We start from the raw sequence: 16,256 nt of genomic DNA, 5'->3' as shown, positions 1-16,256 counted from the left end.
TTTGCATTTTCTCCCCGTATTTAACGTTCATGAGATTCCGTTTTCAGTTTTCCACCTGCAGTTTTCAATTTGCATGGGAAAACTGGCGGACCCTATACTCTATATACTCTAATGAGCTTCATGTTGGCAGTGCACCCTGAAATTCCGCTCAAACTCCATCTTCTGTGATGCCCACGCGGCGTATACTTAATATACGGCATATGGACAAATGCCTCTCGAAGTGATTAGCGTTTATGGCTAGCAGCCCGAATCCTGAAACAATGGCACTTGACCAAATCCATGGGGGCAAACACACATAGGTTTACGGTTCACGGAGGGGTTTTTGGGGGGCACTTTACGGGGATTTGTAGAACAGCAACGGCCAGCAGCAGCCGCAGAAAAAAAAAACATTTTTCATTACTTTACTGGAGCGGAAATGGCAAATTAACTGCACAAATACACGGCCACGTGTGTGCGTATAAGCGTATTTGTATGCTCATTTATTCATTACACTGCATGCGCCCCTCACTTGACCCTCATCCCCCCCCAGCCCCCCTTTCTACGGCCATGTCCATCTGCAACCCCGTTTCACCCATCTTATTGACTTCAAATGCGAAAAGTCGCTTGCGAGGCAGGGACAACGTTTACATAAGTGAGGATATAGATTTCATACCCTTGTTCCTTATACACAATATATAATGTTCGGTATCTGAGGAGTATTGTGCTAAAAAAAAAGTATTGTAAAGTTAGCGATTTAGTTTTAGATAGAAACTGTTGTTGAGAAAGTGGACTATATAAATTTAAAAAAAGTACTTTTTTTAAACTAACTACTTAATTACTTGTAAATTACCTAAGTAGTAGTTGCCAAATTTATAATTTTTTATTTTAAAATCATCTCTTAACGGGCAGAACATTAAGTTTGCAAAAAATCAGCGAATTTACCACTTGAATAAATCGTATTTTAAACTGCTTATATCACCAGACATAATGAGTGTTACACTTAAATGCGATAAACCATTTTCACCATCATACTCAGTGTGAGTTTAATCGCGCTCGTTGCGTCATTGAGTCGGCCTTTGTGTGCACTGTTGACGTTTTAAAATGTTAAAAATAAATGGGCATTTTACAGAAAAAACAAAGCGGTTGGCTGACTGGCTGGCAAAAGGCTAAAAACGAAAAACGAAAAGGAGGCGCAACGTCATCGTCATCAATGTCAGCAGTGACGAAATGTTTGCAAATAAACAAAACTCGCCTCCAACAAATAGAAATGTTAAATGAATCGTGGATGTGAGACAATGAGTGTCCATCCGACATGTGGAAAAAGTTTACGTCTGAGTGGGTTTTTTTTCCCCCTGTGTCGTAGTGTGCGCTTTTTTTTTTCTGCCCAGGGTGATACATACACTGCGAGAAGCGAGGAGCGAGTAACGAAAAACGCCGCCGCCGCCGGAAGTTCAAAAGGTGACAATGAGACAACGAGGAAGGCACAGTCACTGGAACGACTAAAAATGTGGAGATCAAAGGGGTGCCGCGGGGACTTGCAACTGGACAATTGGCGGCAGAATTCACTTGAAGCAATTAAATTTATGAGATTGTTGATTTTGTGCATTTGCGAAACTTTGTCGGCCGATGAAAGCCAAACAGCTGAGAAACAAAAAAAAAGGGTTGCACCCCCCCTTTTTCCCCCCTTTTCCCACAATTCGATTCGATTTGATTTTATTTCATTTTTGCAACCATGAATGTATATATAAGCACACTCAGATAGCTATAAAATATCTTTGGTTCACATTTAAATCCGTAATTTCAATTCCACTTGTCGTGTTTACACACACAATGCATAATTTATAGAAATTTGTCTGCAGAGCGCAGTAGCGACAGAATCGGAGCAGCGCGACAGAGATAGCCATAGGCGGGCGAGCGGGACAGCGAGTGCGGCCTCATACTCATACTCATATAACCTGAAGCATAGAAACGCACGGCGTGAGCACAGTGGATTAGAAAAGTTCAGATAGAGCCATACGAAGGCATATTGTATAGATTTTCTTCCCATTTTGTAAAGGAAACAGAAAAATGTTTGGTTCAGACAATGTTTCTAAGACTCCTAATCAGAATTCATGGGAACTAGCAGATAAATATGCTGGCTTATCTTGTCTCCTAGCTAGAAATTAAATATTAATCGTCATCACCAAATGAGTGAATGTTCTCTGTATATTCTAGCACATGAATCACAGCCCTAAGTAGAATAACTCTATAACAAGTTCCTGAAACTCCCTATCCATATTATGTGAATGTTCCAATTGTATCTGGGTATCTGGTGGCTTGCTTAATATTTAAAAGCACCTTTTTCGGGGTTGCAACCTTTTTGCGGATACTGTGTGTCCATGGGGCAACGAGGAGTCGTGGCACGCAGTCTCTTTCAGTCAGTCAGTCAGCCCCCTCGACGACCTCCTGCGAACCGGCGCCCATGCCCATGCCCCAGTCCCAGCCCCACTGCCTCCCCGTGCCCCACCCTCCTTCCTTCTCAAGTGTCGCATATGGCAGGCAACGTGTGCCCGCTCCCCATTTCTCCCTTGCTCCCCATTTCCCCATGCTCGGCCCCCTTTCTGCGCCTCTTCTCCTTGCCGTTGTTCGTTCGTTTTGAAGCTTCTGCAATGGGGCGCCTCTGTGGTTCTAAAGGGGGGTGGCTCGTGAAAGGGGAGGGAGGGGGGGCGTGGCAGGTCGGTCCCCATATCAGAGTGAGTGCCTATACATGTATTATGGTGTGTATGCCGGTGTGTCTGTGTGTATTTGTGTTAAACTCAACGAAGCTTAAAAGCTTTGTTTGCACCATGAAAGACTTCAATATTTGTAGTCTGTATTCCTCCACTTGATTTCCCAGCCGATGGCATGTAGACCCAAAATACAGGCCTTTTTTTATAAGCTGCGATTGAATATAAAATTGGGTATAGATTTCAGTTTTCACATTTAGAAAAGGGTTCTGTGCAAACTGCAACTAACATCAAATAGTTAAGAAACACCACCATTTAAAAACTTAAAAACAAATGTTTTAAATTTAAATGAAGCAAAAAGCTAGCTAAGTTAGATAACTTAACGATTAGTTTTAATTAGATTATGTTCAACTTACCACCTAGCTATAGCTGGTGGTTAAAAATTAAAGTTCTTTACTTTTTGGAATGAATTTGGAATGAATTTGATTTATGCTCTTTTGAATGCAGTAGTAATTCCCCGATTTGCAGGGGGCGTCCCATCAATGCTTGTGGTTGTTCCCGCCTCACAAACTCCGATCCAGCCCCTAGAACACCCTAAAAAAAAAAAACACCTATGCCCCCATGCCCATCTGCATGTCCCCCCCTCAACAAACTGTGCCACACTAGTGAGTGCCGCGCCCACTTTTCACGCACGCCCCTCCGCTTGGCCAAGAAGTGCAAGGAAAGCGAAAACGAACAAAATATGGGGTGAACAAAAAAAAAAAAACGAAGATTGTTGAGGCAGCCACATAATCCACTTTTGCATCAGCCAAGCCAGCCGTTGCCCCCTTGCAACGACGCCCCTGTTCTGGAGCGCCTTTTGTTGCTGCAGAGAAATATAAAAAATAATTGGAAGTCGCTTGCAACGATGTTGTCGCTCTCGTCAGCCTCGCCGTTGACGTTTTGCTTGTTAGCTGCACACTCTCTCTCCAGTTTTCCTCGCATTTCCCGTTTCCCCAGCACCAGCCCCAGCCCCAACCCCATTCGCATTCGCATTTTCCGGCCCCTCCAGCCCCTTTCGCTGTGCGGTTTCAATCTTTTTCCTGGGCTTCGCTTTTGATTTGACTTTTGTTTGCTGGTGATTAGGAGCTCAAGCAGGCAAAGGAGCAGGATTTGTTTAAACAATTTACAAATGCTTCATTGAGTTGCAAGTGGAGGTATTACGTGGGTGCAGAAATATTCCAGTTTTGGTTGCTCCCATTTCCGAATAAAGGCTTAAACTAAGAGCCATTAGTAGTTTCAAGCAATATATAACGATGTTTTCGGTTTTATTTAGTTTCGGCACGATCCTTATGGCTTTAAGACTCTCTCTTGGTGTAGACCCATTACATTTTGTCCTAATTTATGGTTTATAGCCTCGTATCGAAGTAATTTTCAAACTCGTTGACGTTTTGGCTTGACCCAAACCCCTTGTGTCCTGTCATCAGCAACTTTTGGATGTGCTGCTAAATTAATAATTTTGATTGAGGCCCTTGGAGCTTCACAGACTTCCCCCCACCGCTGCTCTAATCGTTGTGTTATCCGCCGTGTTTTATCAACACTTTCGCATCATCTTGGCCCATCGTCTGTGTCGTCATCATCATAATCATAACTATTATTATTAACGGCAGAGAAACGAGCCTATTTAGCGTCAACAAGCACAAAATCGTCTGCTACCCCTTGTGCAAAGATATATCCCTCGTCTGCTGTCCTGCCCGCCTACAAAAATCCTCCCCCGAGGGCTCGGCATCCGAAGAAAAAAGCAAAATTCCCACAAAACTTTAGCAGGCGATAAAAATTTGTCTACATTAGCTGAGAGAAGGAGCCAGGCAGCCGCACGTTGCACAGTTTTGTGGCATATGCCGCACGACTATGCACCGCCCAAAAATGTGAGATTAAAAGTAATGCCCTTTAAGTCCGAAAATCTGTGGAAGAGTAAGAAGTAAATCGAGGGAAAAATCTAATATTCACTCATTTTTCTTTTATTAAGTATCAAACCCATAAATACATTTCAAATTTACAAATTTAGTATAAGGAAAAGCCATTTAGGCATAGAACAGAACAAGAAGGTTGTAATAAAATTAAATGAGTTACGTTCTCCGTAAAGATTTTGATTTCGTAGGCTTTTTAAGTGAATTGAGTTCTGTAAAACCTTTGAAAAGAAGTGCAAAAGTGGTTTATTTTTCTGTGTGCACCCTTAGATGGCTAATCTTCCTTTCCCATTCGGCAACTATCTACATCTGAAGTATTCTGTGTTTTGGTAACAATCTTAACGGTATTCGGCATTCGAGACAATCTCGTAGGCCACCTTCGCTTCGTGTGTGGGTGCCATTTACATTTACAGGACAACAGTCGGTCTGCTGTCACCCCTTCCCTCCCCCACAACCGCCTGCTCCACTCACTACCCCACCACCCACCCACCACCCGAAAGTCCCCAACGCCCACTCTGTGCAATTTGTGGCCTGGCTTTAAGTTGCTGGCTTAAGTGCGCATGTCCTGGACATGGAGATTGTCTGCCCGCTTTCCTTGCTCAATTATTGACGAAAAATTGTGAAAATTTGCCAGCCTGGATACTGTTAATTGCCTCCCAGTACCGAATTTGTATCCCACCCCCTCATCACCCCCAAGCAGCCGACGTAACTTCGCCCTGCTCTTAAGCCACCTCAATCTTCGCTGATCGAATTAACTGATTTTGTTGTTGTTATTCTGCAGTGCGTTGACATAAACAAACAAAAGTTCACACTGAGGCAAAATAAATAAATAGAGTGAAAATTGCATTTCGTTAAATGGCGACGTCGACGATGTCGCTTAATTGAATATCGCCCAACAACAAAGGCCAGTGCAATAACAACTATAGTTCTCCACCAGCAAATCCACTTGACGACAAGCAGCTAAGACAATTGCAGAGGGCGTGACAACCCTTTTCGCCTCGAGAGGCGCCCCTCCTCCTCCTCCTCCTCCTCCGCCGCCGCCGCCACCCACTTTTGCACCCGTCTTTGCACTATGCCTTCGTCATTGCATCAAAACAAAATTCAATTAAGTTGATTGCAAATCGTTGCCGTCAAAATGAAGACGAAAAGAAAAACAAAAGGAACTGAAATCGAGCAGAAATTGCATAGAATAGGCGGTACATGTCAAAGTTACGAAGTCAAAAATGTATTTAACCTACGGGAATGGTAAACAATGCGTATACGTAATATTTTTAAACATTTAAGAAAAAGCTGCATATATGATGATCATTTTCTCAAATATACATTCCATTTATTTAACGAGAGAAGCTTCAATGTTTTTAATATTTTTTAATGAATCCACTTCACTTTTTAGTTCGAAAGGAATGGATTTCATTTCATGGCATATTTTGCATGCATATATATCTTTTTCCGTGAACATATATCTTAATCACTTTTGGATAACATTTTTAAAACGGCGACCGTTTCGCTCATTTTATTCTTTAAAAAACGGCCCATTTACCAAACAATTTTATTAACAGTTGGCCCTGTTAATTAAGGCTTTCCGTTTATTCCCGCACACCAGTTTTCTCCTCCGTTTCCCCTTTTCCCATTGCGGCTTGTTCTTGTCATCTATTGGCCAACTATTCTTGACCGAGAGGCTAATTGGTATTGTCAGCACTGCCGCTGTCATTTAGCCAATATAATATTACTGTTTTTTGCGCGGCCACCGAAAGTTACATGGATATTTAAATTAAATAAAAAATATGTTGAACTAAGTAATTTATATTTAACCGAAAAAATGTTGTTTTTGTCACTGTGAATGATTTATTTAAACAATCCGCACGCGAATAAAAACCTTTAATTAATTTACAAAACATATGCGAGGCTTTCAGTGCTTGACAACAGCAGCAGAAAATGCAATTTTTCCGATATGGTTTGCCAGCGCACCACACTGCGTATGTGTTATGTCACCTGACTTATGAACTTTGAATGGCAAATCAAAAATCGCTTAGGTATGGGTGTCAAAAATTAATGTTGCATGATCATTAAAAAATGCATAATTGCCGATATTAATTTCGAAAATATTAAATATTAACGCTTTTACACGATTTCATAATTTCTTTTCAAACATGGCTTGTTTACCTTTTCTAATTTTTGTTCACACAAATTGGACAAACTTTGGGTAATTGTACTTCTAATTGCTTTATTACAGCTTTAATTGCTCGTTCTAAAAACGCTCGCTGTTAATTTACAGCTGTTATTTAGCAGCAGAGGGTGCGAGCGAGGTGGCTGCCACGGGTTAAACAGAGAGGGAAAGAGTCAGTTAGTCAGGGCGATTGCTTGGCTTGTTTTTGTGATGTTTCCTTTGTTTTGTTTTGATTTGCTCTACCTCCGACTGTTTGTCTATGTTTTCTTCCTCTCTGTTTCCCTGCCTCGTCTTCTTTGCCATTGCCCCGTTTTCGCTCGGATTTCCACTCGGATCCCGAAACACCGAGAAAGACCCTTTGTAAATTTTAATGGCAAATCTGCTGCCATTTGCGGCACATTTCGCGTACAATTTTCATTTTTGTTATGCCCACATATTTATTTTCATGGCTTGTCCTAGGTGGTTGGCTGTTTTGGGGGGTGAGGGTAGGCCCAGCGACCGCTATTCTTCTACACACGCAGAAATAATAGCAAGGTTTTGAAATACGAAAATCGTAAACAGTCCTTGAAGTATGCAATAAATTATAGCCCGGAAAATGCAATTCATAATCTAAAGCGCAGTTTTTAAAGCACGTTCAGAGGATAGCCCGAAATCCAATACTTGGAATTGTTTGTTTATTTTACGAAATAGTTCTATACTTAACGATTTCAAAATATATATCTTTAAAATGTTTCCTCTTATTTAAAGTGCGATATCTGGTTTTTCCCAGTATATACCACATTGCTAAAGGGGCGCACTTTACATTTGTTGTTTATTTTGGCGTGAGCGTTGCCAGCCACGAGAGCATAGAAGACATGGCCACTGCGAGTGAGGAAGAGGCGAGAGCGCCAACGAGTGAGTGTGTGAGTAAAGTGGGGAGCCGGCAAGAGAAAGAGAAAGAGAGTGAGTGAATGTCGATGGCTCTCCTTATTGTTGCTGCTTTTGCTGCCGCTGTTGCTGGCATGCCATTTCCCGTTATCAGTGGCAGACTTTCTGCCAACCTGCTGTCGCACGCTGTAAGCGTCGGCGCTGACGTCGTCGTCGCCGTCTCAGCCTCTGCCGCTGTCGTCGCTCAACGGTGACGCCACGAACGCCGCACAGTGGGGGCGATATTCATCTCGTTTGGGGGGACATTTTTTATATATTACCCTATTAATTAATGAAAGTATTATATTTCATTTTGAATAATTAATAAAATCTTTGTTGGTTAACTGATTGGAAAAAAACACTGTAAAGCTATTGATTTTGTAAAGTATACAGAATTTTAAGTGTATTTTTCAACTTTATAGTTCGAATATAAGTGAATTTTGATCAAAATAATCAGCAGCTTACTTTTCATATGCTAACATTATTGATTTTTGAGTGTTAGGGTATAGATTGCATGCCACTGTGCCTCATTCTGTGTTCCTCATTTTGGATTTTGTGCGCACGCCGTGCCAGCTAATTTTGGATTTTCTAAGCGAGCCGAGTGAAATATTTTTAGCTACTCGACTGCGACGCAGCTGCACAGTCGACGCCGGCAGCGACGTCAACATGCAGATTTTTGCAATTGTTTGCCTTATTTGGCCGCTGACGTGATTTTGTTGTTGTTGCCGTTGTGCTTGCTGTATTTTTAGCCAGTTGATTTATCATTCTCATTGCGTTTACGCTGCATTTGTGGCTAATCAGTACTTTGTCTCTCTTCCTCTCGTTGCAGGTGAGTTTCCCCCGTTGTTTGTCTCATCAACGCATTGTTGTGCCGTGTAAATACGCATATTGTGCAGATAAAACCGTAAGTTAAGCTAAGTATCCGAGTATCAAGGAGTCGCCATTACTGGAATGTTTGCATCATCGTCGAAATATGCTGATAAGCCGAAGCCAAGATCACGGGTTACGTATACGCAGCGTAGGACAGCTCAGTGATTGAGTGTGTATAACACCTTATTATGAGGGGATTCTCGGAAATCCCACCGACATCCAAGATAAATCAGATTGGACTGAGTGTAAATCGGTGTTATAACTAGAATATTATTCTATTGAAATTCTGGTTTATATATTATTTCATTTGAGCTTCACTTTATAGCTACTCTGTTTAGAGGCCATCATTTTTCTCCCTGCACTGCATAATAATTTTGTCATTTGCGTAAACAAATCAATGTGCGTGTGTGTGTGTGTGTATGCGAGTATACGCGATATTAAAGGCGAAGTGAAGTCTTCGTACCTCGAGTCCCTGCTCACCCAAGCACTCCCCTTTTGAACTCCGAAGCCATTCGACTTCTTTCTCTTGGCATTCCGATTTTCCTATGCCACTGTGGTTGTATTTTTCCCAGCTTTTCCTCGATTCTCCGCCCGCTTTCCCCGTCGCGCGGCTTTGAAGTGTTTACATTTTGCATTTGAATTATCGCCGTTTTATATGCTTCGCTTTGATTTTCTATTCACTTGTTGTTATTGCCCCGTCTGCCTTACTTATTTTAAGCTAATTTTAGTATTTAGCTTTCGTTTGCATTTCAATTCAATTTGGAAAACGGTGGGGAAAACGCTGTGGGCTTGGAAAAGACCAAGTACTGTACTTTTTTTATTTCTAATTTCCATTTCGATTTAATTGTTGTTCTTGGCGCTGTCATTGTTGTTGCTGTTGTACGTTGTTGTTGTTTTTGTTTTGGTTTCGCCTTTTCCGATTTGATTTGTGTTAATGTTAATGTGTGTGTGCTTGGCGCCGTTCGGCTTGGCGGCCAAACGTTCTGAACAATAAAAGTTTTGAACGAAATGATAGCAAAATGCTTTGACTTCTATGTATTCCAAAAGAATGTAGTATGGTGTTCTTACTTTTATGTTCAATACAAGCTGACTAGTACATATTGCCATCAGCTGATCTCTAAAGTAAATATCATGCTCAAAAATAACTTACTTATGAAATACATTTACGCATTTTATGAGTCTTCAGCAATAATATTCAATAATATAGAAGACTTCCCCCTTGTCGATCTCAGTGATAAAGTGCAGTTGAGTTTTCCCTGCTAGCTGCGCTTATCTGCTGTTTATCCGTTCTGCAAGATCACTCATTTTCTCGCTCTCTGGTGGCGGCTTGTGGTGGTGGCTCTCTTTCTCCGACTTCACGCAGTTTGCCTTCGGAGAAGCCGCGTTTTGTTTACCGACTGACTTGTTGTTGTGTTGTTGCTGTCGCAATTGAAGCGCAGTTTCTGGCAGCAACAGCATGAGCTACAGTATCTATAGATATAGCGATGTACCCATACCTACATACACCCGTCCGCAGCTCCAACAGCGAGGCATGCGAAGTCCCTTCAAGCGTTTCAACGTACTTTTTTTTTGCTGCGCTTCGGTTTGTTTGATTTGGCTTGCTCACCTTCGGCTCGACAGCAGCAACAACAACAACAGTATTGAACGGACGTCGACGGCGGCAGCGACGGAACTGCGACTGCGATGGAGGCGACGGTGACGGCGACGGCGGCGGTCTCAACCTGAAATCCAACCTGAAACTCGAAACGAACCCGAGGCTCGTGCTGTTTCATTTGAATGGGCACACGACGGAGTTCGAGTTGGATTGGCCACAGTGTGCCGGCCAAATTGGAAGCCTTTGGTTCCACTTTGCGAAAACTTTTAAATTCGCTTAACCAAATTGACAGCTTTAGGGCCATTTCAACATACGCTTGTATGTACATATGTATGTACGTATTTTCGGTTCCTTGAAATGTAGACAGTGCCGGAGGAAAGTTGTTGGAAATATCTTTTTGGGTTTAGGTAGCCTTCAGGTAGCCGTAAACTTGTAAAAATATAGCGAATCGTTAATATTTAATAGTCTTCCTTTATAAGCTAAACCTTAGACCTAATTGTGGAAAAGTATAATTTATGTAGGCAACGGAAAAGCAATGTTTGGAAGCTGGGGGACGCGTAGTACTTGTAGCTGTAGTCATTTATCACAGGCTTCTTTTGCAAATACCTTGGCTCAAAGGACCTCATTCCCATGCCCTCTGTCTCTTTTCATCTCCCCCATCCCCCCTCCCCCATCCCGCTTCCACTTGATCCTGTGCCTAGGCCATAAATATCGTATTAAATATTTGCCTTAGTATCGCCTGCGATGTCGGCGTTTCGCGTTTGCATTAACGCCGAATGTTGTCTGTTTATCTCGCTAGTTATTGTTCGCTGCCCATAGGTGGTGTTTTGCCATTTTCGAGGGGGGTGTTCGTGTGTCCGCGGGCTGTGGAGGGTGGCAAGGGGGAGGGTTTCGCCTCTGGTTTGGTGGTTGCAAACTTTTGTGGCATTGCCAGTTGATTGGATTGCCATGAGATGAACTTGGCGTCGCATGTGGATGTGTGCGTGTGTGAATGAGTGTGGCAAGTGATTTATGAGTCCCCAGTGCTGATATGGGATACGCTATATGCTATGGATATACAATAGATACAATGTCATTAGCGCTCTCGCCGATACACTGTTCCTTTTTATGCTGAAAACTCCCAACTTCCATCGTCAATTTAAATTTAATCACATAATGGCGATATCATGGACACCCAGCGGTATAACATTCGGTTTGCGCACGATTTGCTTAAGTTTTCTTTAGCAGAGGTGCACTGTACTATAAAGCTCTTAGCTGCAAAAAGAAACACTTGGCTGCTTAAGCGAATCCAGGAGCTTCCGACATTCCTGTAACGAACACTGACAAAAATCAACTAAATTTGAACAAGTGGAGTTTCCCTCTCGATCAACACTAAGTTGGAGTTATTTCCAGAAAAGACAAAGCGAACTCAACATGATGCAGCCAGCGGACCAGATCTTCTCCTGCGGATTCGAGCTCTTTGGGCGAGTGCAGGGTGTGTGCCTGCGGAAGCAGACCCGAGATCTGGCCACAATGAACCAGGTGCGCGGGTGGGTGATGAACACGGACGAGGGCACAGTGAAGGGTCAGCTGGAGGGCACCCTGCCCAAGGTCAACGAACTGAAGTTCTGGCTTCTGAATTTCGGCAGTCCGCGCTCGATTATCGAGCGGGCGGACTTCACGCCCACCAAGGAGATCACTTCGCACAACTTTAGCCGCTTCTCGATTCGCTACCACAATGTGTCTGCCCAGAAAAAGGCCATTTAGTGGAGGATTCGTAACGTGTACACTACCAAATTGTAACTGTGTAACAGTGTATTTGCTGTAACTATTTGTTTGGACCTTTAAATTGAGCTGCCTACGAAGTGCTTCTACGAACATCATTTATAAACCTCTAAAATGAAAAACAGGCTGCCAGCCACTAATTAAGCCGCACAAAGAAATGCTCAGCGCAATTACATGGAGGCTGGCACATCCACTATATACTTATTTTGATATATCTACAAAAGTAAATATATGTACAGTGTATGTGAGATGACTTGGTTAGACAGACACCTGCAGCTTCAGCTTCAGCTTCAGTGTTAGCTTCAGTTTTAGCTACGGCTTGGCCACATTTCCAGTTGAGCGACGCCCCAAACTGGCAATGAGTTTTTACGGCACACAAACGGCAGCCAACAGCCAACAGCCGTGAGTCGGGGCAACAGACAATACTGGGTATACGGAATATCTAGAATAACAACAGAGAGCCGCAAATATTTATTGCAGTGCGCTGAACGAGAGCAAATTGAGTATTTCGATTGAAGGTGAAAATCTGGAAATATCGTGACTTCTCAAGGCGGAAGGGATTATTGTGGTACACTTTACGGAGGAGTGTCTTTAATTAGCAAAACTCTTCAGCATATTAAATAGAATGCCTTGTTTGATGATAAGTAGCGAATACTTATCTCTCGAATACATTGGTCATTTTACTAGCGTTTTTAGTGTTACAAAGTATACGATTTCAAGTGATTACCCACTCGAAAGTTCACTGTATTGTTTCTGAACTTCAATATTGACCGTTGCATATGTAAGCATATAGTACTCTAAAAAGGAGCAAGCTGGTTGCTTAAGCAAGTTATTTTGTTTCTAATTGGTATATAACCGAATTTAATGATGCTACTCAAATTACAAATTATTGTGATAAATCCCGAGTGCCTTCAAATCAGAATCGGGCTGTAGTCGAAGTGCCACATGCACGTCTTATCACATTTTCGAGTTGTCCAAGTGTATCGCAACTTGGAGCGAGAACCCAGTTGCCCAGCGCCTGCCTGTTGGCGTTGTAGCCGTTGTTGGGCCCCCAAATGCCCTCCATGGGTCGCTGACTACCACGACGCCACTGCTCGCGCGATGGCGTCACTGCCGGCGTCTCTGCCGCCGAAGCACTGCGCATAATCACAACAAAATCAAACAAATGAACGGCACTGACACAGCGGCCACACCAACGGCAGCAGCAGCAGCCACAGCAACAGCAACAGCAGCAGCAACAGCAACAGCAGCATTAGCAACAGCAGCAACATCAACATCCACGCAGCAGCAGCAACATCACCGCAACAGCAACAGCTTCGAGTCGCGTGTGTGCGTGCATGTGAGGTTGTGTTGGCAACTTCGTTGCGTGTGTAACAGGCGCCCAGATTTTCCGAGAGAGCTGCAAAAGAACATTTCCACATGCGGAGTGGTGGAGTGTTCCCATTTGTGGATGTTGGGTTTGCGGAATTTTTATAGGTTAAGCTGTAAGCGCTGAACAGGAGGGTGCGGGGAGAGGAGGGAGGCGTGGCAGAGGCTGGGGCGAGCGAAGAGGGTTGCTGGTGTGGCCTTAACTAGTTTCAGCCGGCCGGTGTCGTTGCCTTATAAACGAGCGAAAAATGCGAGATAAAGAGCGGTTCGCACGACTCACTCGACTCACTTGGATTTTTGTGAGTGATTCCTGCGTGTCCCAAACCCAAACCCAAACACAAACGAAAAAACCCCTGAATTTTCCCAACCCCCCCGCTCGTGCTACCACCATCTGAAATTCCTTTGCGCATTCCTACGACGTTGACGTCGCTGCCTGTTTCCGGTGTCACTTCCTTATTTAGTTGTTCACGTTGTTTGTTGTTTTTGTTGTGTTTGTGTGTGTTGTTGCCTGGCTTTTGGGTTGGATTTCGCTGGATTTCGTCCTTGTAGGCTCAACCCAATTTAACAGCCATCAGAAACTGGCAGCGAATTCAATTTGCCTGAAAGCCATGCCACCCACAAAAAAAACAACAAAAAAACAAAATGAAAAGAAGCGAAGAAAACAGAAACGATGATCATTAGTTGGATTATTATTAGTCTATTAGTGGTAATCAAATTTATGGCACAAATACAAATTGAGGGAAAACTTTCATGACGCCAAAATGGAAATTGAAAACACCGAGTGTGGCAGCGGCGGGGAGTGGTGGTGGGAGGGGGGTGGTGTAAGACAGGTTGTCGCGGCATACATAAATGCAAACACTTTGTGCAAATATTTGTGTCATTAAACAAATGACAAACGAATTGGTTTCAACATGAAAGCCAAGAGAGAGCGACAGAGTGAGAGAGAGCGACAGAGAGAGAGAGAGAGAGAGAGAGAGCAGCTGACATGCAACATGCTAACAGCAACAGCAGCAGCGGCAGCTTATCAACCGTCTGTTAAGGCTAACAGCGACATCCCCGCAACAACACTCATACCAACAGCCACCCACTCGCACACAGATACTCACTCACTGCGGCGCTGCAACAATGCAAAAAGCAAACTTTCTCGCTGTCCGCGTCGCAGCTGGCGTCGTGTTGCTGCTGCTGCTGCCGCTGCCAGCGTCGCTCGCGTCGCTCGAAGTCGCTTCGTTTGGTTTCGCTGACAGCGGCTCGTGCCAGTACTCAACCGACTGCCAAACGGCGCACGACAAACCAGCAGCAGCAGCAGCAGAAGCAGCAGCAGCAGCTGAGGCTACAGCAACAGCAGCAACAGCAACAGCAACACGACGCCAGCAGCAGTAACAGCCGCACGGCAGAAACAGCAACACTAGCCAAAGAAAAGCTGAGCGCTTCATTTTTGTTTGCGGTTCGTTCCCTCAGCGATAAAAACACAACAGCAACAGCAACGGCAACGGCAATAACAAAAGCAACATCGGCGACTATGGCAATATGCGAAAAGAAAACAAATTAAAAAGAAATACTAAAAAATGCACTTAAACCTAATGAAGAAATAAAGTGTTCGAGTGCTAAAAAACGTTAGTGTTTGAAATGTGAAAAGCGAAGAGAAACAATTTAGTGTAAAGTTTAGTTTCAGTACTTTTTCATCGCAAAGATGAGATAAAAACATAAACAAAAGTATTTTACAAACTGAAAAGAAACACCAACAAACATATAGAAGTAAAACTGCCGTGATCAAAATCAGCTGTGATTATGTGCAAAAAGAAAACCATTTCCAAGTCTTTTGTGCTCATGGAATTTTACTTATTTTATTGCCGAGATCTTCAGCTAAATTCCTGTGTGCTTTCTAGCAATTATTTAACTCAACCCCCTGTCCTGTTTATTTATTTGACATTTTATTCGCTTTTCGTGTCTGGTTCTTGGATGGGAAATTGTGCATAGCAGATGCAAATTTATTAGGTGCAGACTTCGTAAGACTCACGTAAGACGTAAAATGGCAGAAATTAAAAATCATAAATCAAAAGTGCTAAATAAATCAGGAGGAAAATTGAGCAAAACAAAAAGTGTGCGTACTCGTATGTGTGGCTGTTTCTTTTATTTATTTTTTTGCCACTCTTTGGCTCGATGGAAACCATTAATTACATTGCAGTAAATCCGTTTGGGAATTTGTACGCTCTGCATAATTTTTGTTTTCATAATTTATAAACTTTTATGTTTTTGGTGCTTAGTTGCTTGCTAAAATATCAAAGAAAACATTTTTGGCCAACATAAATTTCCGTTTGATTTCTCCGCGTGACTGCATGAGTGTGCGTGTGTGTGTGCTAGTGTGTGTGCGTGTGCTAGTGTGCCTCAGTGTGTGTTACGCAGATTGCTTAGACAAGTGGCCAAGAAGCGTAGGGGAAATGCGGGGTTGCGGCGGCGGAGGAGGAAGTGCAGATCTGAGCGAGCAATTGGTCGTTTGTTATGCCCTCACCAAAAAGTGGGGCATGCTCACAATGCCATGAAGTAGAACACGTTTGGAACTGTGCATATATATTCGTATCTGCACTTACGTATTCATAAAGATGTGCATACACTAATGGCCATCTGTGCTTCAGTCTGAGTGCCCTGCATTGGGGAAACAATTGGGCTGATTAACGGTTTTGAATTATGTAAATTTCGATGGTAGTTATCAGCGCGGTCTTCAGATACACACCTGCTGTTACCTTTCGATAATTGCTTCGTTTTCCACCAGTTTTCCCTAACTAAATGGTGGTTGGGATCTTTACGTGCGTAACTCTATAACTATTTCATTATGCTGCTTCTTGTTTTAACTATTTGAAATAATATTAGTTCATCGTTAGTACAAACAAAACTATTATATATTTCTAGGGTATTCCGGAGTTACCCATGCTCCAGAACTTCTTCCACGCTTTTGT

The 16,256-nt window shown here is 43.0% G+C and overlaps 2 protein-coding genes across 3 annotated transcripts in view; both read left to right on the top strand.

Moving 5' to 3' along the window:
• Positions 1–16,256, top strand: part of LOC122612229 (neurogenic protein mastermind) — a 68,349-nt gene that overhangs the window by 26,431 nt on the left and 25,662 nt on the right. The window contains exon 1 of one of the 2 annotated variants that reach the window (XM_043785693.1): positions 14,586–14,746. The exons of the other annotated variant lie outside the window; for it this stretch is intronic. The gene's annotated coding sequence lies outside the window, so the exon portion shown is untranslated. Of the gene's footprint in view, positions 1–14,585; positions 14,747–16,256 lie in introns of those variants that run through there. 2 annotated transcript variants of the gene reach the window in all.
• On the top strand, positions 11,476–12,182 carry LOC122612230 (acylphosphatase-2). The gene has a single exon (XM_043785694.1). The coding sequence runs from the start codon at positions 11,584–11,586 to the stop codon at positions 11,914–11,916; it is 333 nt and encodes a 110-aa protein (XP_043641629.1). The 5' UTR covers positions 11,476–11,583; the 3' UTR covers positions 11,917–12,182.

Source organism: Drosophila teissieri, chromosome 2R, assembly GCF_016746235.2.
Source record: "Drosophila teissieri strain GT53w chromosome 2R, Prin_Dtei_1.1, whole genome shotgun sequence".
Lineage (NCBI taxonomy): Eukaryota > Metazoa > Arthropoda > Insecta > Diptera > Drosophilidae > Drosophila > Drosophila teissieri.
This window is presented reverse-complemented; position numbering and strand designations above follow the sequence as displayed.

What these genes read in the sequence shown, in the direction of transcription:
- LOC122612230 (XM_043785694.1), top strand. Translation starts at nt 11,584, where the DNA reads ATGATGCAGCCAGCGGACCAGATCTTCTCCTGCGGATTCGAGCTCTTT.